The sequence below is a fragment of the Ranitomeya variabilis genome, chromosome 4 (genome assembly GCF_051348905.1).
Source record: "Ranitomeya variabilis isolate aRanVar5 chromosome 4, aRanVar5.hap1, whole genome shotgun sequence".
Taxonomy (NCBI): Eukaryota; Metazoa; Chordata; class Amphibia; order Anura; family Dendrobatidae; genus Ranitomeya; species Ranitomeya variabilis.
Genome location: NC_135235.1, coordinates 440,053,336 through 440,077,884, shown reverse-complemented (window position 1 = coordinate 440,077,884; position 24,549 = coordinate 440,053,336). Strand labels below are relative to the sequence as shown.

The window sequence follows — 24,549 nt, the reverse complement described above, 5'->3', positions numbered from 1 at the left end:
ACGCATCGGTTTACAACCCGCAGCATGTCACTTCTTTGTGCAGAATTGCTGCGATTCTGCACCCATAGGAATGCATTGAACCGCTTACTTCCCGCATGGGGCTGTGCCCACGTTGCGGGAAGTAAGCGGATAATGTGCGGGTGGTACCCGGGGTGGAGGAGAGGAGACTCTCCTCCAGGCCCTGGGAACCATAAAATAGTGTAAAAAAAAGAATTAAAATAAAAAATGGTGTTATACTCACCTCTCAGCGCTGCCCGCGGCCGTCCGGTCTCAGTTGCTGTGCCGAACAGGACCTGTGGTGACGTCGCGGTCACATGACCGTGATGACGCCGCGGTCACATGACCGTGACGTCACAAAGGTCCTTGTCGGCACAGCCGCTTGCAGCGCCGGGGAGATCGCGACGTCAGAGGGTGAGTATAGCCAATTTTTATTATTTTTTACATTACTATTGATGCTGCATATTGCTGCATATGCAGCATCAATAGTACAGCAGTAATCCCGCAGCGGAAACCGCGGAACAAACCGCGATAAATCTGCAGGGATAACCACAGCGGTTTTGCCCTGCAGATTTTCAATTCCGCTGCGGGATTAACCCGCAGAGGAACCCGCAGCGTGTGAACATGGCCTTAATGGAGTTTGAAAAAACTGACCGTCACATCCAAACATAGACTAAGTGTGAACAGGTGTTGAACCTAGAGTCACCAACTCTTATATAGTCAAGCAAATAAGGCAGCACACTGCAGCGCTGAAACATGCAAACATGAAACATGAGAATTGAACTGCATTACTGCACTAGAAATATGAAAAATGAGAGCGTTTAGCGCATAAAAATGGCCAATTTTATGTGTACCTGGTAGCCACTTTACGGCAGTTCTCTTATACCAGGTCCTACGCTTTCCTTTCCTCGCTGAGAATAAACGTCTCCATCTGAATGGGTACCTATGAAAACCTCTTCTTAGACTAACATTCTCTCTCTCTGTGGAGGGGTAATGGACCTGTTGCAATTAAAAAACCTGTGGCTAGGAGGCGGAGTGCTCAGTCAGAAGGCTAAATAATACATTTGAAAAAACTGACCGTCACATCCAAACATAGACTAAGTGTGAACAGGTGCTGAGCCTAGAGTCACCAACTCTTATATAGTCAAGCAAATAAGGCAGCACACTGCAGCGCTGAAACATGGAAACATGAAACATGAGAAGTGAACTGCATTACTGCACTAGAAATATGAAAAATGAGAGCGTTTAGCGCATAAAAATGGCCAGAGAGATGCCGTAAAGTGGCTACCAGGTACACATAAAATTGGCCATTTTTAATATATATTCTATAGAATATATATTCTAAACTGAACATGAGAAATAATTTCTAGTACGATACTAGTAAATAGGCCTTTGCAAAATCCTATTAACAAACGGCAATTAATAACAAATCCTTTAAAACTCCCATTAAGAAAATTATCACTTGTACCCACTTAAAACAGAAAATCATGCTGTTCAAATGTAAGAGGAAGCAGTGATACCCCTGAAGAGCCCTTGTGTGATGTGATATTAGTGAGGAAAGACTGACATCTGCTGGTCAGGAGAAACAAAGCGGAACCAACTTGTATCAGAACAATTACAGAGGGAGCAAATTCTTGTGCTGGACCTGGTCAGGTGACATGCACGACATAGTTCCTGGATATAAAAGCCCTATATATATATATATATATATATATATATATATATATATATATATATAATCGCAGGGGGATTTGAAACCAAGGAGAGCGGAGCAGACGCGGACCAGGAATGGTGCTGAGGCCAGCGTGACGACCTTAGCGGAAAGTCTATGCCACTAAGGTACCAGTCATCACCTGACAAGGTCCAGATGACGCCTGGTGAGACTCAGGATCCCGAACTGTGCCGGTCAAGACCCAGAGTTCAGACTGAACCGGTCAAGATCAGGATCTGCACCCTACGCCGGTAAAGTTCCATAGTTCAGACGACACTTGTCAATGATCAAGACTCAGTCTTTCCCACCTTAGGCCCAGGAGACATCCACCGATGGTCAACCACTGAAGATCTGGGAGTGGGCAGCTATCAGAAGAGTACGCCTGCAGTTGCAGGGGGAAAGCATGAGTGAGCAGGGCCGTCACTTCCAGCTATAACATACGGTATCGAGGCTGGCCTGGATTAGGACATCAGGTGGGGAGGAAGATCAGCGTGCTTTAAGAGACTTCATCAGAAAGACTTGCGCCCTAGCGAGAAAACCCAGTGACCCCCACTAGGGCCAGAATTGCAGGAAAAACTTACGTGGTAACTCCTGTAAAGGGGCATACCCTACTTGTAAAGAGAACATTAGAATTAAACAGTGAAGAACTTTCATTGTTATTACAATTGTATAGTTATAAGGTTCATTGTTGATTTACATTGTTTAAGAACACCAATTATCTTAAAACAACTGTAAATTCCACTATTCACTGACTGTTCTTGACTCGTATCCTCTGTGCATTGCATTCAGTCACCTGCATTACAAAAAAAAGAACAAAAAAAAATTCTTAAGCGCCCCGATACAGACTGACAATTTTGCCTTTTCGAGTGTTAATGAATTGTGCTCTCAAGTAAGATACACAAATTCATTAAGATGCGGGTTCATCTTAATTATTTGTCTCTTTCACATCCAAATACTTTGGAAACTACTTGATGAATCGTGGCCGATGTAACATAGTAACATAGTTATTAAGGTTGAAGGAAGACTTTAAGTCTATCTAGTTCAACCCATAGCCTAACCTAACATGCCCTAACACGTTGATCCAGAGGAAGGGAAAAAAACCCATGTGGCAAAGAGTAAGCTCCACATTGGGGAAAAAAATTCCTTCCCGACTCCACATACGGCAATCAGACTAGTTCCCTGAATCAATGCCCTATCAAGGAATCTAGTATATATAACCTGTAACATTATACTTTTCAAGAAAGTATGTGTTGTGTTTTGTCTTGGGTGCCTACAGAAATGTGAACTCTTTAGGAATATAAGTTGTCTTCACAAACCCAATGGGGCACATTTATTGGTTTATGTCAGTTCCATGTATGACATCAACACCCAAACCAGTCCTTCAGCATTAGTTTCAGATATTAAGCCCATTTAAATATTTTCACCCTGTTGAGCCCAGGGCTCTGATTCAAATTATCCAGATAGAAATACCCCATATAGTTCCACATCTTCTATATTACATCTTTTACCCAATAATATACATTTTGCGTGGAAGGGTGTTTGAAGGAAGTAACATGATGTAGCTTAAATATGGTATGATTGGATTATTACCATTTTAAGCATTCATGATAGGTGCACCGGGAAAACGGGGCCGATTTGAACTCTTTCCTTTTGCCTTTCATAGTTCAAAATTGTATTGCTATCTTTGGAGGACAGGGACCCAGTTTCATTGAACAATCAATGTCCATGTAGCTTGTTGACCGGCAAACGGAAGGACAAACTATGCAGATTGATTAAATACTTTAACAATGAGAGTAAACCTCATCTCACCCTGATTTGAGAATGATAGCCTGGAGGACAGTTGTGGGTATAAAAAGGATCTCTATCCTTCTGCAATGACACTCTCTACAGAACTACAGCCAATGCACTATGGCTCCATCAAGAGGAATACAGATTTGACCTTCTACAGGATGCCAGCTTAAGGGACCATGGTCCTAGCTGGAGGAATACAGATCTGCTCTATTGACCATCACTAAACCCATGGGGACATTCGGAGACATCAATTAGGGACAATCCAGTCACCTGGCCCCATGGAAACATCTGGAGAAGCCAGGTTCGAACCCTCAGGTCACCTGGCCACGTACCTCAATGGACTGTCAGCTTCCTGAGCTTGTTGTTACCTCCTCTCTGTGGGTGCCTGCGAAAAGCGTCGTGCCACTGGTGGGGGTAGTCGGCCCTGTAAACCTCAAAGTTGCAGATGCTGCAATCCTGGCGAGCCAGCAGAAGGGTGAGACCCTGTAATTTGCATCATCTTGGGTATTTGCTGGGACTGTTCTATATGTTATCGCCTGTTGGTGGTTCAATAAATTATTGCTACACTGTTTTACCCTCATCCTGTGTTATCTAAGTGGTATTTTGCCCATGGGAAAGGAGGGCGGGCATTCAGTGGGATGAGCCCTGGTCCATGCGGTCTTTCTTAAGACGGTTGCACCAGCGGACGGTAATATCCACTGATCCCCATGTCTCACAGTCATCAATAAGACAAGCTTGGAAAGCCTCTTTAAACACTTACTGATATATGATGTACTGGTACGTTTTATGTCGGCTTCCTGACTTTGATGTGGGCTCAGAAGTTGAGTCAGCATCTCTGTCGGCAGATGATGGGTGAGCTATTGTGCCGCCAACAGCTTTGTGTGTCTCCAAGCTCTGCTCCCCGACACGATGATGCACCGTTCTAAATGCCCATCGGTGCTCATGTGAGGTGATCACAGTACGCCGATGAGTTGCTGTGACAGCCAGTGGTCTGCTGAAGACTCTCATGCCTGTCTTAGCAGTACTTCTGTGAAAGTGTGATCGGATGTCCTCAGGTTCAAGGGGACTTGAGCACATACAATAAAAAATATAAAATTTCAAATTACCCCCTTTATCCTCTTTAAAAATTAAGATAAATGTAAAAAATACATGAATTTGTCTCTCATGCAGCTCCATATATCCTGAAAATTTAAACTATTATGGCTCTTGGAAAATGGCGACACAAATGAAATGTTTTTCTTTTCTACACATTTCTGAATTTTTTTCATAATTTGAAAAACACAAAAACTATGCATGTTTGGTATCACCATAATCATACTGACCTGGAGAATCACATTGCCAGGTCATTTTTTACCGTAAAATGAGCACTGTAAATAAAAAACTTAAGACACAATTGCGGAATAGCGCTTTTTTTGCTTTTTGTTCACACTTGGAATTTTTTCCTCGGTTTCCAGCTTATCACATGATAAAATAGATGGTGTCACTAAAAAGTACACTTAGTCCAGCAAAAACCAAGCCCTCACACTATTATGACGACAGACAAAAAAAATGGCTCTTGGGATAAGGGGAGGGAAAAAGCGAAAATGCAAAAATGGAAAATTGCCTGGTCGGGACTGAGTTAGGTATCTATTTTTTGGAATTATTATCTGCATTTATTAAACTACTACACCAGACAGACACAGATCTGATTTTACCCTTAATGTTAATAATAACTTGCAAGTAGGCAGGCGCAGCACAAACACAAACTGATTTATGAATATAAGGTTGAGTTTTCAGCTGATGTTGAGAAGTCAATCTTGTGTTCCTGAATGCTGAACACAATGAATGGTAGGAGGGAGTATTCTCGAGTGTGCTATAAAAGTCTATGCTATAATTGTGTTTGCAATTTCACTCCATGAACCATGAACTGATGCAGATTATACCATGCACATATCTTATTACCTGGCTTTATTATCCAAGAGATGTGAAGTGGGATATCTACCCCCAGAGCCATTATGTGGCAATGTTCTTTTCAATCTCCTCTTGAGCATTAAATGGAACTTTTAACATTGAATATAATTTTCACTCTGCAGGCGGCATGATCTAAACATATGATATCAAGCAGAAGGAACGGAGTTGATTGATATATAATAAGTCACTGTTGTCTTCGGAGTACAGAGGGCGGAGGGACTTTATGACTGTCATCTTTCCTTTTATGCATACAGAGGTAGCTGACAATTACTGAATGGAGCCCAATGGACTCCTAATTCCAATATCAGCAAGTTATACTGAATCTTTACCCACAAAGCTATATATCAATCTTCTAAGCTCCTCCTGCTCGATAACCTGTTGTAGATCAGACTATATGTTCATATCCCCTCTAGCTATAGACAAATGACCATTGCTTACATTGATATGTTCATGCCATGTTGTTAAATGCCTCAAAAAAGGTTACTGGTTTGGCATTATTATTTGTTCAGATAAACACGTATTACATTTTCATCCCACAAATGTTCAGACTATGTAATTCGAGCATTAGAAAACCTGTAGGTTGCTAAAATAAATGAACTTATAGTAGTGGTTTGGTGGTTAGGTCCATCGATACACTCCTAGTATATGCTGGTGCAGCACTAGATTTGTCTTTCTCATTTTTGTTTTAGATGTTTTTATTTCCCCTAAGTAATTTGACGTAATGAAAAGATGCTCATTTTATCATCGAGAAGTGCTCTGCTGCACTATACTTCTTCATCAGCCACATGATGTAACGTCTTGTTTCACTAGAACAATGGTTCGAACCGGAATTTGAAAATTAATTTATATAATTGATACATTTGCTTACATCACATTTACTGTGAAATTAGCTTTATGTGATCTATACTAATTTTAATAATATCCTTTGATTTGATATCATCATTACTGGAAATAAAGAATAATATTAAAATTATCGTTAGAGGCTTGGGCTGTGTGCACACGTTGCATTTTTCCTGTGCAGATTCGTCACAAAACCTGAAGGGTTTCCTGATGCCAGTAAATGAGCAGTGTCATGCACACGTTGCTTATTTGTGACTTGCAGGTTAATATCTGCAGCATGTCAATTCTTTCACTGTTTTTGCTGCAGATTTCACTCATACCAACGAATGGGGAAAAATCTGCACCAAAAACGAAAGTAAAAAATGTATCAAAACCATGTGTTTTTGCTGGTGCAGTTTTGCTGCCATCAGATGCAGAAAGGGTGCCAACACTTCTGCGCCAAATACTTAATGTGTGCACATGCCCTTAAAGTCTAACACCGACGCCTTTTTTTTTTCACCACTGGATTAGTATCAGTAATGTATATTCGGTGAGTGTAGTAAAATACTTACTGCTGTCTGTCTTCTACTGGTTCCATCGGTGCTCTCGTCCCTCTCCGCCACTCCGCCATCCTGTGACTTCGTTCTGAGTTTCATAAACTTACATTAAGAAGTGAAACACTGAAGTGAGCCGGCCAGTATCAAACTCTGGTCACATGGTTAAAGAAGAGAGCTGGAGTGGCGCTGGGAACAGCAGAAGAGGGCAAGCGGTAAGTATTTTACTACACAAGAAACATACATTACTAATTCCTATCTGGTGGTGAAATAAAAAATCCCTCAGAGTGGTACCTGACATTTCAGACTACTGCAGGATCCTTTGGTATGCTCCAGTTTTCGGAACAAAGAGGTGTAAAGTTCCAGTAAAAGCGGTTTGTAAGTCTACTACATAAAGTTTGATTGACAATTCTCTATTAAACCTTATTAATGGTAACCTCTGAATTTTCCAATTTTTCTTTTAGATTAGAAGTTGCATTCAGTTAACAAAAAGAACCGTTAAACAGTACGTTAAGAATAAGCACCTCTAAAATGCATGCTAGCCGCTAAAATGTATTAAAAAGGTTTTCCATTAAAAAAAAATATTAAAGTTACTAATATTTTCCTCTCTCTCATATCAGTGGTTACTGTAAAATACCCAACCTCAATATTCAAACTGTTAAAATAGTAAAGAACAGTGAAAAATACCTCCCCTTCAATGTGTTGTACTGCCATTTTAAAATGGAAAACCCAATTAATCACTGTCAGTGCTACTGTCTAAATCGCATCACTACTAAGTATCTCCATGCTAAGTATCTACATGCACGATAGTATAACATGTTTCATTCAGCTCTGACAAAAGTCTCTGCAAGTCAAATCCCTAAGAGTTCTGGAAAGCATGTTCTACTATCGGATGCATACTAGGATAGCACATGTAGGGTCAGACAAAATGCAAGGAGAAAGACTCGAAAATAAGAATGGGGTTATTGTTAAAGTGCCAATCCTCTTACATGTTAGTACTGTTAATTAAAAAAAAAATGAAATAAAGGGTTCGCCAAAAGTTAATTTACAACTAGCCTAGATGTTGTCTGGAGTTATGTGAAATAATTCAAAATCTTAGTAGGTTTTAATGGGGTTGTCTTAGCATCATTGTTCAGGAGCGTACTCATCCCCAGCCTCCTGTTTGCCAAAAGTGGGAGGGAGTGTGTGCTTCTGAATGATAGTTCAGAATAACAACATCGTCACACTAAAGCATATAGAGAAATAAAAGCACCAAAAGGAACCATAGGGTAATAATAAAATATATTAATTCAGTAAATTGCTAATAAAATTGTACACAGCTTGTAGAGTGATGAATAGTGACAGCAATTAGAAAAGATGGAAGCGCAGGTCAGAGGTACACAAAGTACGGTAGGTTCAAATATGCCAAGTACAAAGTGAGAGTTCATAAATATAGTACGGTAAGTACCTGATACATCAAGGGAAAAGTGAACCCATCAGTGAACATTGACTTGTCTATATATAAAGTTAGATAAGATAGGGCACATAGAACATGTAGATATATAAATACCTGAGACTTGTGGTGCCACCACCCCAACGCACGTTTCGGCTGAAGTGCCTTCTTCCGGGGGAGACCCAAAACGCGCGTTGGGGTGGTGCACCCCAAGTCTCAGATATTTATACAATCATCTACAAGTTTAGGTATGCCCTACCTTATTTAACTATACATATACACGAGTCAATGTTCACTGATGGGTTCCATCTTTTCTGATTGTTGTCACTGTTCATCACCCTACAATCTCTGTACAATTTTTTTCAGCAATTTAATAAAGTAATATCTTTTATTATTACCCTATGATTCCTTTTTGTGCTTTTTTCTCTATATGCTTTAACATGTTTCAATGCACTGAACCTGTTGGACTAATCCTTCTAAACTGACACAGTTGTTTATACAAATATTGACACTGTGTATTGTTGCCTCTATATGCTTTTCCTCAAGTATCATCACAGTGCGGATCCTAACTTTGCAAGCAGAGGCAGCTTTGTGTTTGCATCATGGGAGGAGAAGAGTGGCAATGACGCTGGTTGGATCCAGTGATCCAGCCAACTTCAGAGCAGCGCTTACAAGTTCTGTAGAAAAGAGCTGTTAAGCCCTGCATTACTAGCCGATGAGATCGGCCTTGAGAACGAAGAGAATTAAAAAAAAAGAAGTACTAGTAAATTTCAAAGTTGCTTGTTTTTTCACCAGAACTTTTTAATTAATTTATAATGTTGAGAAAACCCTTGAACCTTAACGAGAATGTAAACTTTTGAACACAGTTTTTTTTTGCTAATTGTCCCAATTACTTTTTTGAGATATCATTATATAGCAGTAAGAGCACTGTGCACTCCAAATGACCCACACAGACACATCTATAGTCCCCACTAAAGAGAATAAGGCAGCAGACGGCATTCTGTTAGGCAGTATGCTCACATACTCCCTCTAGTGGTGGCTGCAAACAGCTGGAATTTTACAGTATTTTCTACAGCCATGTCTATGTAGGGGCATTTGTGTATCCAAATAAAAATGGAGCTCCATCTGATATATGGATATATTATCTGCTTCTTGAAAATGGACATAACATTATGCCCTCATTGTGGTTTTATTAAAGCATAAAATACGATTGTGTAACCAGTGGATGGCATGGGCGGGAGAGCTGTGCCATGCCATCTGTAGTGGGGGCCAGCTGTCTTATATAGCCGTTGCACTGCACTGGCCAGGATCTATGGTATTCATGATCCTGTTGGATTAACCCCTTACATGCATTAAAAGCAATTGAGGCATTTAGGAGTTTGACGCAGTTGTGAGTTTTCAGGTAGACCTACCCTTACACTGTCAAGTAATAATGCTTTCGGTACTCCGATAATTATTTTAGCCTGCTCAACCCATGACCCACAACTAACCAAAAACAAAGAGTTGTGAGCTACTATCTCTCATGGTCTTAGGTCACTTTTTATCCTACAGTTAATCCTAAAATGCCTTGTAGATTAGAAATGTAATATACCCTACATACTATTGCTTGGCCTCATTTAACAGGGGCATTGTGTCATTGTGTGAGCAGTACTAATGACAGATCTTCCAGCTTCTAAGCATTTTTGGTCAGTGAAATTGTTTGGTTACATGATGTGCCTAGATCTATTATATTTTAGAAAATTGACTTTTGGAGAACCAATTATGAGTGAAGTTATAGTAATGGTAAGTTGTTTTACCATCTTTCCCCTGACAACTAACTTGCTACCTATCCATGCACAAGAGACTACAGTATCCATGCCTCTAATAAGCGGCCATCTCAGCAAGGGAGTGAGCGCCTGTCAAAAGTCAAGCAGCACTCAAAATTTTTTTCAAAGACTACCGACCGGCCAGCTCTTTCTCCTTACTCCTTCTCTTTTTCTCCATCCTGCGCAGTCTTTTCTCTTCTCTTCTCTTGGCCTCTTCTTCCTCTTGGTGCTGTCGACATTTGTGAAAATTCTCCACCACCACCCCCACAAACATATTCAGGACAAAGAATGCAACAATCAGCAGGAAGGATATGAAGTATAGGAGCATCCAGGGGTTGTAATTCATCACTGGCTGAAAAGAACAGACATCATATTAAACAGGTCGAGAGACTGGAAGGGTGCAATAAAGACCCAGGCGAGATATTTTCACAAAAATACACAAAATACTATTTTATGGAGCAGTCTCTTTTATATAATTTAATATATATAGTATATATATACACTATAAATATAATTAGTTCTGCTAAAGTATATAAATTATCTGCAAAATTAATATAAGGGACAAAACATCTGCACGCGTCGTACTCGCTACTAGTTAGAATATGGCTAGCATCGCTTTATGACTAATTAGACACATTGTCATAGTTGCTGGAGACATCTTAGTACTATAAATTCTCCAATTAGAATTTCCTACCTTAGGAGGGAAATAGCTATGTCCTAGAAGTTATTCTTTTGGGCTGTGATTTTGTTGGATACTTGGTTCCCCCCATACATCAAAAGGAATTGTTTTAAAAATGGACAAAGAGTAAGAAATGATTAATAAATATCTGATTCATCTCCTGCTGCTTCAGCGCTGGCCATCCGCTGTTCCCCACTGGTATTTGTTTACTTGTTTTATTTATTTACATCGCACTCATCACCAGCAGTCGTGTAGCCCATCACTGGTCTGATTGGCTGCAGCGGTCATATGGATGTACATAACGTCATCGCTGCAGAGAAGTGAACAGGGACCGTCGAGGACTACTGCAGCATTGATCCCACATTGGAGGATTGAATGGGTGATTCTTGGTTAATATTTTAACACATTACTCTCTTTTAAAGTTAATCATTGGGGAACCTTATAGAAGGAAATTCCGTGATCAACTCATTGTCCTTTTTTTTTTCTAGAAATATCTATATCAAGCATATTGGGGCAGAAATGGTGTAAACATAGTCAAACACACAAGTGAGAAAATCTATGCCTGGTAGTTAATAGGTAGTTTGCCAACCAAACTTTCGTGGGAATAGATCAGGAGCAGAAGTGGTATTTTATGTAATATTCATTGTAGTTTCTCCAAATTTTAAAATAAGATAACCACATTGCAGCAAATAATGGTATGCAGTACCAGACACTCTATTACTTCATAATGTAGTACCTGCTGGTCTACCCCAACTGCATCCAGTCCATCATACATGATGTCAACCCATCCATCTTTGGACGCCAGGACAAACAAAGACATTAATGCCTATTAAGACAAAAATGATACACACTTTTCTTACCAATAATAGCACATACCTCAAGGCATCAATGCATACAATGGAAAAAGACAAGCTAAGAACTGCACAGGAAAGCAGGAATGTAAATGTTACTATCTATATGCTGCTTAATTAACTACATTGTCTCCTATATATAGTTCTGCCAGACTTGATATCTTCTATAATGTGAATGAGAGGAACATGTTCATAGTTAGCACTGTGAATTATCAGTAGATGTGGATTTATGAATTGCTTTACAGATTTATGAAAGTTTCGTATTGTTAACCCGTTCCCAACGTGGCCAATTTCCTCTTTTTTCTCCTCTTCTTCCAAGAGCCATAACTCTCTTTATTTTTCTGTCCACATAAACATGTGACGTCTTGTTTTTTTGTAGGACAAGTTGTACTTTTGAATGACACCATTCATTGTACCTTTATATTGGAAAACGGGAAAGTCCAAGCGTGGTGAAATTGTGAAAAACCCCTGCAATTCTTCCATTGTTTTTTGGACATTGTTTTTAGGACGTACATTGTGTGATTAAAATTACCTGACAATAGACACATGGTCAAAATTATTGCCACCCTCGTTTAATGACAGAAAAACCCACAATGGTCACAGAAATAACTTGAATCTAACAAAAGTAATAATAAATTAAAATCTATGACAATGAACAAATGAAAGTCCGACATTGCTTGTCAATCATGCTTCCACAGAATTAAAAAAAAAAAAAAAAAAAAGCTCATAAAATGGGCCTGGACAGAAATTATGGTACTCCTGAAAATAATGTGACAAAAGGGACATGTTAAATCGCGATGTGTCCACTAACTAGCATCACAGGTGTCTACAACCTTGGAGTCAGTGAGTGGGCCTGTATGTAGGTCTACAGATACTCACTGTGCTGTTTGGTGACATGGTGTGTATCACACTCAACATGGACCAGGGGAGGTGAAGGAAAGAGTTGCCTCAGGAGATTAGAAAGAAAATTAGACAAACATGTTAAAGGTAAAAGTTATAAGACCATCTCCATGCAGCTTGATGTTCCTGTGACTACAGTTGCACATATTATTCAGAAATTTAAGAGCCATGGGGCTGTAGCCAACCTCCCTGGACGTGGCCGCAGGAGGAAAATTTATGACAAATCAAAGAGACGGATAATACGAATGGTAACAAAAGAGCCTAGAAAAACTTCTAAACAGATGAAAGGTGAACTTCAAGCTCAAGGAACATCAGCGTTAGATTGCACTATCTGTCGTTGTCTGAGCCAAAGTGGACTTCATGGGAGATGACTAAGGAGGACACCATTGTTGAAAAAAAAAATCATAAAAAAGCCAGACTGGAAATTGCCAAACTACATGTTGACAAGCCACAAAGCTCCTGGGAGAATGTCCTATGGACAGATGAGACAAAAATTGAACTTTTTGGCAAGGTTCATCAGCTCTATGTTCACAAATGGAAAAATGAAGCATATGAAGAAAAGAACACTCCCTACCATGAAACATGGATGAGGCTCTATTATGTTCTGGGGCTGCTTTGCTGCATCTGGCACAGGGTGTCTAGAATCTGTGCAGAGTACAATTAAATCTGAAGACTATCAAGGGATTCTAGAGAGAAATGTGCTGCCCAGTGTCAGAAAGCTTGGTCCTAGTCGCAGGTCATGGGTCTTGCAACAAGATAATGACCCAAAACACACAGCTAAAAACACCCAAGAGTGGCTAAGATGAAAACATTGGACTGTTCTGAAGTGTCCTTCTATGAGCCCTGACGTAAATCCTATTAAGCATCTTTGGAAAGAGCTGAAACGTGCCGTATGGAAAAGGCAACCTTCAAACACGAGACAGCTGGAGCAGTTTTCTCTTGAGGAGTGGGCCAAAATACCTGTCAAGAGGGGCAGAAGTCTCATTAACAGTTACAGGAATTGTTTGATTGCTGTGATTGCCTCAAAAGGTTATGCAACAAAATATTAAGTTAAGGGTGCTATCATTTCTGTCCAGGCCTATTTCATGAGTCTTATTTTTTTTTTAATTCTGTGGAAGCACGGTTGAAAAGCAATGTCTGACTTTCATTTGTTTATTTTCATAGATTTTTTATTTATTATTACTTTTGTCAGATTCAAGTTATTTCTGTGACCATTGTGGGCTTTTCTGTCATTAAACGAGGGGTACCAACAATTTTGACCACGTGTGTGTGATGTTTGAAATAAACAAACAGATTTTTGATAGTATTGCCATTTTCCAAGACCTTTTCTACGCACCTGACCAAGATTGTCAAAATTGTATTTATGTCGAATCCATTTGTATCTAGAATCAAGACAGTCGGATTTATTTGTGATATTTTTTGTATCTTCTCCTAGGCAGTAAAAAAATTTTCCTTTGAAGAGCTGAAAGGAACAAAAAAGTATATTCATCGTTATTACATGGGTTCAACCAACAAGATTTATAAATTAGCTTATTAGCACCTATCCAAAAATGTTAGATAAGTGTAGGGTCATCCTCTGAGACCTCAATATCTTATATATTGCCATTAGTACGAGTGTGTTATTGATTATATATTGATTGCTCCAATGTCTACTATTGATATGGAAGGAGTAAGATGCAATTTCATCTACCCATCCATTCATCTCCCCCTTCACAGTAAATGTGCTTCAGTGGAGCCATAGGGAACTTGGGGCTGCCCTTCTAGTAACCACTGAAGATCCAGATTGTCAGTCCTCCAACAATTGAACATATATCATCTATCCCATAGGTTGGTACAAGTTAATAGCTGCAGTACCCCTTTATTGCTTGTTATATATTCAAGGATATTCCAGTTAGAAACATTTATCACCTATCCACTGGTTAGTTGCTGAATGTTAAGTTGGTGGGGTCGGTGGAGGTTCAGTGGTCAGACCCCTACAATCTAATATCTATGAACTATTCCATAGATTCATGTTATATTACATTGTGTAAAATATACCTGAACGCCGAGGATTCCAAATATGATGAAGAATGCACAGCAGATAACAACAATGTTACCGATGGGTTTCAGGGATGACATTAATGTTTCAACCACAAGTTTAAGCCCTTGAGCGCGACTTATAACCCTGCATTAAATAGAACAAACAATACATGTAAATCTACTTTCAGAAAAATGTAAGTCATCAGCATTTGATTACTGCAATTTGTTACAAGTTTTGAAGCGATCATATCATGACAAAAACCTGATAATTTTTCCTCAGCTTTGTGAAAATCCCAGCAAAAGAATTTTTTTTACCTAACATGTCAGTATACCCAATTTGCAGTAAAAGTTTTCACCATGTGATTCAAGGTATCATACATTTGTACCACCAGGTGAAGCTAGTATACATGATGCTTTTCAATTACTAAGGGCTCATACTCATCTGCATTCAGATGTTAGATGCGAAAAGTAGGACAAGTGTCATGGAAGTACAAGGCAATTTTTCTCATCTAGCATCCGTATGACATCCGTATAACATCTGAATGACATGCGTATGCAATCCATGTGCAATTTGTTTTTAACATCATCTTTTACATACAGGAATTGTCTATCATTTCAAGCTAGTTTAGTAACTAATAAAATAATATTAGATAGATAGATAGATAGATAGAAAGCTGCAGAGATGCATAGACGTAATTGAGATATACAGTATAATCAGTGTAGTGCAGCTTACATGTATTTAGCTCATAATTAAATATGTTAAAAAATGATATGTGGTCCCCCAAATTTTTAATAACCAGCTGAGGGAAAGCCGACAACTGGGTGCTGATGTTTATAGCCTGGGAAGGGGGCAATAAACATGGAGTTTCCCAAGCTATTAATATCAGCTCATTGAAATTAATTGTCTGGGAAACTCCATGTTTATTACCCCTTTCCCAGGCTGTCTCTCAGCTGGTTATTAAATATTCGGGGACCACAAGCCTTTTTTTTTATAGTATATATACAATTGAAACCAGAAGTTTACATACACTATATAAAAAGACACATATGAAAGTTTTTGTCAATATTTGACATGAACTCAGAATAAACCTTTTCCATTTTAGGTCAATTAGGATTACCATAATTATTAATATTTGACAAATGCCAGAATAATGAGCGCGAAAATGTTTAAAGGGAACCTGTCACCCCCCTGGCGATTTTAACTAAAAGAGCCATCTTGTGCAGAACTAATGCTGCATTCTGTGAAGGTGGCTCTTTTTTGGGGGGTCCCTTCCAATACTGCAAAATCACTTTTTATAATTTGCCCGCCATACCTTTGGTCTTTTCCCCCCGGCGCCTGCGCTGTAAGTTCCGATCATGTGATGTGAGTCGAAGGGCAGCGCAAACTGCGCATGCCCGAAAAAAGAACTTACATCACAGGCGCCGGGGACGTTAATGAAGGCAGAGGAGGAGGTGCCAAGCGCACGGAGGCACTGAGTGATGGCTGGGAGGCGTTTGTGTCTGGGGGAAAATATGTGCCCCCGGAACAAACTAAAGGTATGGCGGGCAAATTATAAAAAGTGATATTGCAGCGTTGGAAGGGACCCCCCCAAAAAAGAGTCACCTTCACAGAATGCAGCATTAGTGCTGCACAAGGTGACGCTTTTAGTTAAAAACGCCAGGGGGGTGACAGGTTCCCTTTAAAGGCATTTTTATTACTTACTGCAAAGTCAAAGCTTGAGTTCAGATTTTGCTGAACTGGTTTGAGGGTGCCATGTCACATTGGCAGAGCCCCTTAGGTGCAGGAACAGCAGATCCCCCCATAAGAGACACCATTTTACAAACTACACCTCTCAATGAATTCATCTACAGGTGCACTGATCATATTGACAACACAGGCAGGTGGGTCAGAGAATTTTATACCATAAGGCAGTGAATAAAAAAAAAACCCAGATTTTACATTTTCACACTGGGAACTGGGTAAAAATGGCACCAAAATTTGTCCCAAAATTTCTGCTGAATGTAGATATACCCCATATCTGGCAATACTGTATAGTTTAGCCACAGGGCGAGACTCGGAAGGGACAGAGAGTTATTTGCCTCCTGGAGCTCAGATTCTCCTAGAATAGTTTGTGGACTCCATATACACAGCCCCTAAGTGCTAGAAGAGCAAAATCCCCCATCAAGTGACCCCATTTTGGAAATGATCTATCATTTTATCATATATTATTTTGGGAATTTATATACAGGTGTAGTAATGATTTTGACTCCGTGTTTTCCAGAAACAAGCAGCAGTGGATGTTGCTGATTGAAAATTGCATAGTGCTGTTGTAGTCACCAGTACGTTATGCCCAGCTTATGCTTCTGGAGACACATATCCGTAAATTACGAGGGCTATCATCGCTACAGAAATGCCAAATATGTGGATGCTAAATGTGGATTAGGCACACTGGGGCTCAGAAGGAAGGGGGAAGTTTGGAACTGAGAGCGTAGAATTTGCTGAATTTTCTTTTGGAGGCGAGGAGCCATTTTTCACTTTTCCAGAGCCTTTGGATTACCAGTAAAGTGGAAGCCCTCTATATTTCCATTGATAAATGACGGACCTGAGCGGGGACTTTTTTTGTGGATTGAGTTGAAGCTTTTATTGAGAACATTTTCTATAATGTTTGGGATCACATTTCTCCTGCGCTCTACGTTGAGAACTTACTTTGAGGTTTCCATCTAAATCTCCGAGTGACGTAATTCAGATAAACCCCACAAAGAATACATTCACTATAATGAGGCAGCAGACTTACATCTGTTCAGCGATGTCCTCTTTGTCAAGTGCACAAAACTGTGGCGGAACGCATTTTCATGCACGTCTACAAAGATGGACACCGCTGGATAATAGGCCAGACGGTATCTACTGTACCTCCATCTGCCTCATTATAGGGACTCTTGCACCGGGGGTTCCGTCTGAATCACACATTTCAGAGATTTACACAGAAACCCCGATGTAAGTGCTCAGAGCAGTGCACGGGATAAATGTGAGCCAAATCTTACTGCAGTTTTTGAGAGGCAGAATGAACAAATCAACAGCAGGTGAAGAATTGTTTTTATTCATGTTTTACGCTGTTCCTCGTGCGGTATAAGTGATTAGGCAACTTTATTCTTCAGGTCGGTGTGATTAAAATTGTTTTTGCACCTACATCTTTTGAGAGATATATTTTTTCCAAATTTTGGCAGACACAGTCATGTGAGGGTTTGTTTTTTTGGGGACGAGTTGACGTTTTTATTGGTACCATTATCGGACATTAAATTTTTTGCTTGCTTTCTATTCTAATTTTTCGGAGGCAGAATAAACACAATTCAAAAATTCAGGATTTTTTTAAAGGCATTCCGTGTGTAGTAAAATTGATAACACAGGCATCACAGTGGCTCAGTGATTAGCACTGCAGCCTGGCAGCTCTGGGGTCGTGGGTTCAAATCCCACTAAGGACAACATCTGCAAGGAGTTTGTATGTTCTTCCCATGTTTGCTTGAGTTTCCTCTGAGTACTCCGGTTTCCTCACACACTCCAAAGACATACTGATAAGGAACTTACATTGTGAGCCCCAATGGGGACAGCGATGATAATGTCTGTAAAGCTCTTCAGAATAAGATAGCACTATATACGTAATGCATAGTAATAATAAGGCAGCTTTATTCTTCGGGTCAGTATGATTACAGTGGTGTTTTTTATGATATGGTGCATTTAAACAATAAAAACTATTTCATAGAAAAAATAATATTTTTATATTTTTGAAGCATTTTTCCGCTGATGGAGCTGTATGGTGAATTGTTTATTTGCGGAGCAAGATGGCATTTTCAGCAATATCATTTTTATTTACATTCATCCTTTTGATTGAGTCTTATTCCACTTTTTGTTTGGCAGTATGATGATAAAGCATAATTTTTTGCCTTGTTTTTTTATTTGTATTTTTTGTAGTGTTCTCTAAAGGGGTTAACTAGTAGGACAATTTTATAGGTCAAGTCGTTCCGGTTGCGACAATTAACATTATTTTCCTTGTTTTTTTTTTGTTATAATTCTACAATTTTTTTTCCACTTTTTTACTTTGTCCCACTATGGGACTTTCACTTTCTGCAATCAGATCACTTGTAAAGCAAAGCAGGAGTTTTACAAACTGTCAGCGCTGCACTGACAGCCAAACTGCTACATCTTACTATGAGTATGATCCAGCAAGTTTGCTAGCTCTGGTGACCCGGATGTTGTCATGATGACATCAGTTCACCATATCGATATGGCAATATCAATTGCAGTATTTAGGGGGTTAAAGTGCCAGGAGTGGTGCAGGCAACGCTCCTGCACTGAGTGCTGGGCGGCAGCTGTCAGAGTCAGCTGACCCCCGATGGCGATCGCACGCGCATTGCCTCTGTAAGTGCAAAATCACTATCACGTATCCATATGTCTATGGTCAGTAAGTACCAGGCGACCTGGATGTATGGATTCATGTAAGGTTGTAAGTGGGTTAAATAAAAAAAATTGGCTCCAGCAAAATGGCGCCGGCTGCAGGGTATGCACAGTATCATCTATCTTTTAACTGATATCTGGATGAATTCTATAATGTAACACAACACATTTTAACAGAGACTCTTGTCTACAGTGGCATACAATTTTGCTGCAATTATAGTATACATGTATTACTTACCGCAGAGGTCTTAAAGTCCGAAGAAGCCTCAGCACTCGTAACATTCCCAGAATCTTTGTGCCACTATCAGAGACCATTGACACAAGGATGTCAATTACCGAAATTAAAACAAGCATTCCATCAAGAACATTCCAACTACTTCTCAGGTAAGCCTTGCCACCAAAACACAAGTTGAGTGCCACCACCTGCAGGAAAGCAAAGAAATAACTAGCGACGCATATCAAACAGAATATTGTTTAAAGATGGATCATATGGTTGACGGAAACAGTTTATCTTGTCACACCTTCACTTAAAGGGAATCTGCCAGCAAGTTTTTGCCATTTAATCTGAAAGAAGCATAATATATGGCAGGAGAGCTTGGTTACAGGGATGTGTCACTTATTAGTCTGTGTGTTGTAATTTCAATACAATTAGTATTTTATCAGCAGGAGAATAACCCTGCAGGACTACAGTTCATGTGCAAAGTAGTCCAGCTAATCTGTGTAACTCCACCCCCACCACTGATTGGCAGCTTGCTGACAATTCACACTATACACAGGAAGCTGTCAGTCAGGGGTGTGGGCGGATTATACACAGCCCAGACGTCTTATCTCTGCTACATCTACATTAGACAAAACAGGCATTCTCTGAAAACTACACCAAACAATCCTGTAAGTGATACATCCCTGGAATCAGGCTTTCTTAGATAAATATTTATTCTCGTCTCGAATTATATAACAAAAATCTACTTGACAGATTCCCCTTAACAGTGCAGAGGACCCCATTGCAAATGAATAAACACCTGATTTTGCCAAATGCCCATTACACCCACAATACTTTGGAGATGTAATTGCATCTGAAGTCCCAGCAAAAAAAATACTTCACTGGGGCATTCAATTGTAATCATTCTGTTGCCTTAATTATATTTGAAAGTCCCAGAGTCAATAGTTTTGCCCTGAAACTTTCACATGTAATTACACGAGCTGACAGAATGAAGAGACGGAGGGGAGCGGGAGAGAGCTAAATCCGAACACAAAGATAGACAGATACAAAGACAGTATACAATAGTAGCTCCGAGATCTTTTTACCTTTACTGTCATTTCCGCCAAAAAAATTAACGTAAAAATGTAGTTGGATAGCGTCAGGAATATTCTTTCCTGAAATAGATAAATATGGCAATTATTCTGTGATATTCCAACTCAGATCAAGTCATTAAAAAAGCACAGACTGTAAAGGTGACCTGAAATAATACTTAGATGGGAACTAGTCTTTCCAAATTGTCTAAGTCATAAAGGTATAGAAAATGATTTTAATCCTTACAGACTTTGATTTGGTGATCAGAGCAGTAATATTTGAACATTATGCATTGTGAATGAGAAAACTAGACAATTTTGTGCTTGTTTCAGTCCCCCGTAAAGTAAAAAAAAACAACAGAAAATTAACATAAAGCTGTAGATTTGGAATTGAGTAGCATATTATCATACATTAAATCACCTTCAAGAATCAGATCCCAAATGTAGCTTCCTATCATATTTTATTGTTACTGTCCTTTGTAGTGACATCCATTACATTCTGGTGCAAGCACTTATTTTGCTTCTCAGAGTATGCTCTCATGTACTTCCTGAATATATCATTCTAAACTTCAAGAACATGAACTTTAAAGGGGTTGTCACAAACAAAGTATATTTTAAACAATAAATCTTGCAATAAAAATAAGTTCCACAGTTGGATGTGTTAAAAAATGTTCCTGTGTTGAAATAATCGTGCCATGGTCAGAACATAACCACAATTCCTGGCCAAGGGAGGAAGAATAAGTGATAATACAGATGACACAGCAGGGTTTCGCAGCTGCTGCTTTCTGCTAGGTAAAACATTACCTGACTGCCTTTTCACAGGAGTGAGTGTTTCTGCCATGTCTACAGCCCATCATAAATCAAATCAGTGATGGAGCCGTAGCTGCCTCTGAGGTCTTATGTCAGTGACTTGATTTATGATGGGCTCAGAGTGTTGGAGATGTGACCGAACCTCTCATTCCTGTGATAAAACAGGAAGGGAATTGTTTTACATCACAAAATCAGCTGAGATTCCATGCTGTATTGTGTGTATACTCTTTTGTTTCTGCTGAACATGTTCCTGCACTGTTAGACACAGCCATTACACAGTACATAGGGGCAAATTTATAATATAATCCCAGAACAGGGACATTTTTGTTTAACACATACAATTGTGGAACTGATTTTTATTCCAAGATCTATTGATTGAAATGTACTTTGTTTGTGGGACAACCCCTTTAAGACACATTCTGCAGCCCATTATGCTGTATTTCTTCACCAGACCCTCAAACAAGTCCTTCCAGCTTTCCACCTAGTGGTTGCCCAGGAAGCCATGAGTGACTACAACATAGCTCTTACGATCTGCTTTCTTCTTACTAGTGAGCTTCTTAGGGAATTTGAGCACTCTATCCTTTCTTATGTGTTGTCTTGACATCTGCATGGATCTTGGTCTCAGACAGTTTTAGGAAAAGTACATGAAGGTGGCTAACTCCTGATCTTTGTCCCAACCCAGAGTTCAGTTTGCTGTGGTCAGTCCTACTTATGGTAGAATGACTTGGGGGATGCCTGTTGTCGCAAAGGAAAACAAAGTGTATAAACTTGTAAAATTGACTTTTTTTTAACTTCTTTTTGCTATTTTGAAGTTGCCAAAGACAAAGACCCAGGACATATTCATCAATTTTGATTCACATGTTGTTTCTTCCTGACTTTTTGTGATTGAAAGGATGCAAATTAGCCTGCCTTGCTTTTCATTAGCGATAACTTCATTTGAAAATATGACTGTCCTGATCACAAAATCAGTTTGTGGGCATTAATAGTAATTACCAGCCACAAACAAAGTTAAAAAAGAATTGTTACACAGTGTGCAAATAACAAACCAGGGGAGTTGACACTTCCATTGTAAAGTGAGCAATTTTTCAATATACATTGTCCTTACGTTTTTCTCATTTTGTTGTAAGGCCTCAAAAGTTCCCTGCAGCTGGCAGGAAAGCACATGAACTTGACTGCCTGACCAATCAGAAAAAAGAACGCACACTTAGAACTGATTCTGGCTTACTGCCGGTTCGATCTGTGGCGGTAATACCCTGTATTTGCTGTTATCCTACTAATACCTGCTGATCGCTTATTTTATGTTTGACCCAGATTGATGGACTACACTATTAGCTTCTGATCCCTCTCTAACTCATCTGGGTTGATGACCTTCTCCATTTCTAAACCTAAGCCTCTTTGACTTTGCTTATTAGCTATTTATTAGTTTCCACAACAAGAGGAAAACTGAAAAATGCGGCACTCACCCAATGTGTTGCTGTGGGAATCGTGAGTTTATTGAAGACAAGCTTTTACATCCATGAGGACTACAGGTGCATGAGGAGGGTGCGGTATTGAAGTCCTCACTCCAATACCGCACCCTCCTCATGCACCTGTAGTCCTCATGGATGTAAAAGCTTGTCTTCAATAAACTCACGATTCCCACAGCAACACATTGGGTGAGTGCCGCATTTTTCAGGTTTCCTCTTGTTGTGGATTTCATCGTTGTTATTTTCATGCTGAGCACCATATGCCCACAGCTGTCGTGATACCTGCTTCATCGGCGGCCCGTCAGTCAGCCCTATCCAGTGGAGTTCGTATTGTTTCTAGTGCCGTCCTATTTGCTTCTTTCTGTTCGTTTCTATTTATTAGTTTATGTCACTCTATACCGTTTTGCGTACCATACTTTTCTGTTCCAATCTTGGCTACTTCTTAGCTGTTAGATATTTTTGTAAGCTTTATTACTTTTGACTGAATACCACAACTGCTTCTGTTCGTGACCCTTTTTCTATCATTTCTTTTGTAAAATCTAAGACAACCATCTTGAGTCCTGAGGCTAGTAGACGTAAACTGAAGTCACTGGAAAAGTGACTACAACATGGTAAACTCTTTTTCTGTGTATTTTAGAACCAGGCAAAAAAATAACTTTAAACAGACCACATTTTTTAGAGAAGGAAAATATCTTGCCAAAAAGTCTCAGCACCCTATTGACCAAAGTTGGGAGACTTCTAGATTGTCAACCTTCCCTAATTGATTTCTCAAATGAATCTGTCAAAAGGTTTTTGCTACATGATGTAGGAGTGGTAACCTGGATTCTAATGTTGCATCGCTTACTGGGCTGCTTGTTGTAGTTTCAATAAAATCAGTGTTTTATCAGCAGATTATATCTACAGGACTGGTTGTCTCATGCCATGTAGTCCTCCTGCTCAGTATAACACCGCTCATACCACTTAATGACAGTTTTCTAGAAAATGCACAACGTACACAGAAAGCTGCCCATCATCGGTGTGGGCAGGGCTATATGTAATAGTATGCAGGTACTGAGTATGTCACCACGGAACAGACAGACCAACAGTTGAGGGGTTTAATAACAGGAATCAGGTTCTCCTCGCAGGGAGGAAGCAATGAAAAATAACTAGCAATAAAACAGTTCAAAAATATGGGAGTCAAACAATGTAACCGAAGTAAGCAAGATTTCTTGAGAAAAGAACACTTATCAGTCTGATGAGGACTTGCTTGTAGGGTCACCTTCTCCAACGTAGGCGCCGAGAAACAGCGGCACTTGTCGTCCCTCTGTTGTCCGTGGGCTGAGTAGTCTCTAGGAGCCCGCTGCCTGGGGTTTCGGTAGTTAATGGGATATGCACAGGTTCTGAGTCTTTAGCTTTTACAGCACAGCCAGGAATCAGGGGCTCTGCACTGTTAAGTCTCTCACCAGGAATCACAGTCTCTGTACTGATACCGCGGGTACCAGGGGGACGCAGTCTATGCATGGGCCAATGTCTCTACACGGGTCTCAAAGCGCCCCTCTCCAGTCACAGCAAAGTCCGCTTTCATGTAGTCACAAGCTGCAGTCTTTCTGGGCAATCTCCCTGCATTTGTCCTCTGACCGGGAGCTCTCTCTCCCCTGGAGCACAGCTGCACCCTGCTCTGACAGCTGCTCACGCTGCTCTGTTCCCTGCGCGCATGCCTTTTCCTCTCTCTGCCTGGCTTCCTTCCTGTCCTAATCTCTAAGTCTGCCCCCTGGGGAACCTGCAGCACAGCTCAATGGTTTCAGGCACAGAGCCGAGAAGGTAACCGCCCCCAGACTCTTCTTGTGTTTCACCTCCTTACATATACAGAGCTCAGCATTTATAGCATTGCTATATCTGTAGCAGATAAAACAGTGATTTTTATCAAAACTTCACCAAGCAAACCAGTAAGTGATACCGATTCTGATGGTGGAAACGGGGTCTTTGTCCCTGCATCATGCTGCTCTCTGATTACTTAGCAAAAACCGATTGACAAATTCCCTTTAATGATTGGGCAGAGCATTCATA

At 40.0% G+C, this 24,549-nt stretch overlaps 1 protein-coding gene across 1 annotated transcript in view; it reads right to left on the bottom strand.

Moving 5' to 3' along the window:
- Positions 1 to 24,549, bottom strand: part of CACNA1G (calcium voltage-gated channel subunit alpha1 G) — a 462,994-nt gene that overhangs the window by 125,146 nt on the left and 313,299 nt on the right. Inside the window, exons 20-25 of the mRNA XM_077251459.1 lie at positions 20,243 to 20,311; positions 19,176 to 19,360; positions 14,527 to 14,653; positions 13,826 to 13,951; positions 11,475 to 11,564; positions 10,198 to 10,411 (exon numbers count right to left, since the gene is read on the bottom strand). Of these exons, the coding sequence (XP_077107574.1) occupies positions 10,198 to 10,411; positions 11,475 to 11,564; positions 13,826 to 13,951; positions 14,527 to 14,653; positions 19,176 to 19,360; positions 20,243 to 20,311 (811 nt within the window). The remainder of the gene's footprint in view (positions 1 to 10,197; positions 10,412 to 11,474; positions 11,565 to 13,825; positions 13,952 to 14,526; positions 14,654 to 19,175; positions 19,361 to 20,242; positions 20,312 to 24,549) is intronic.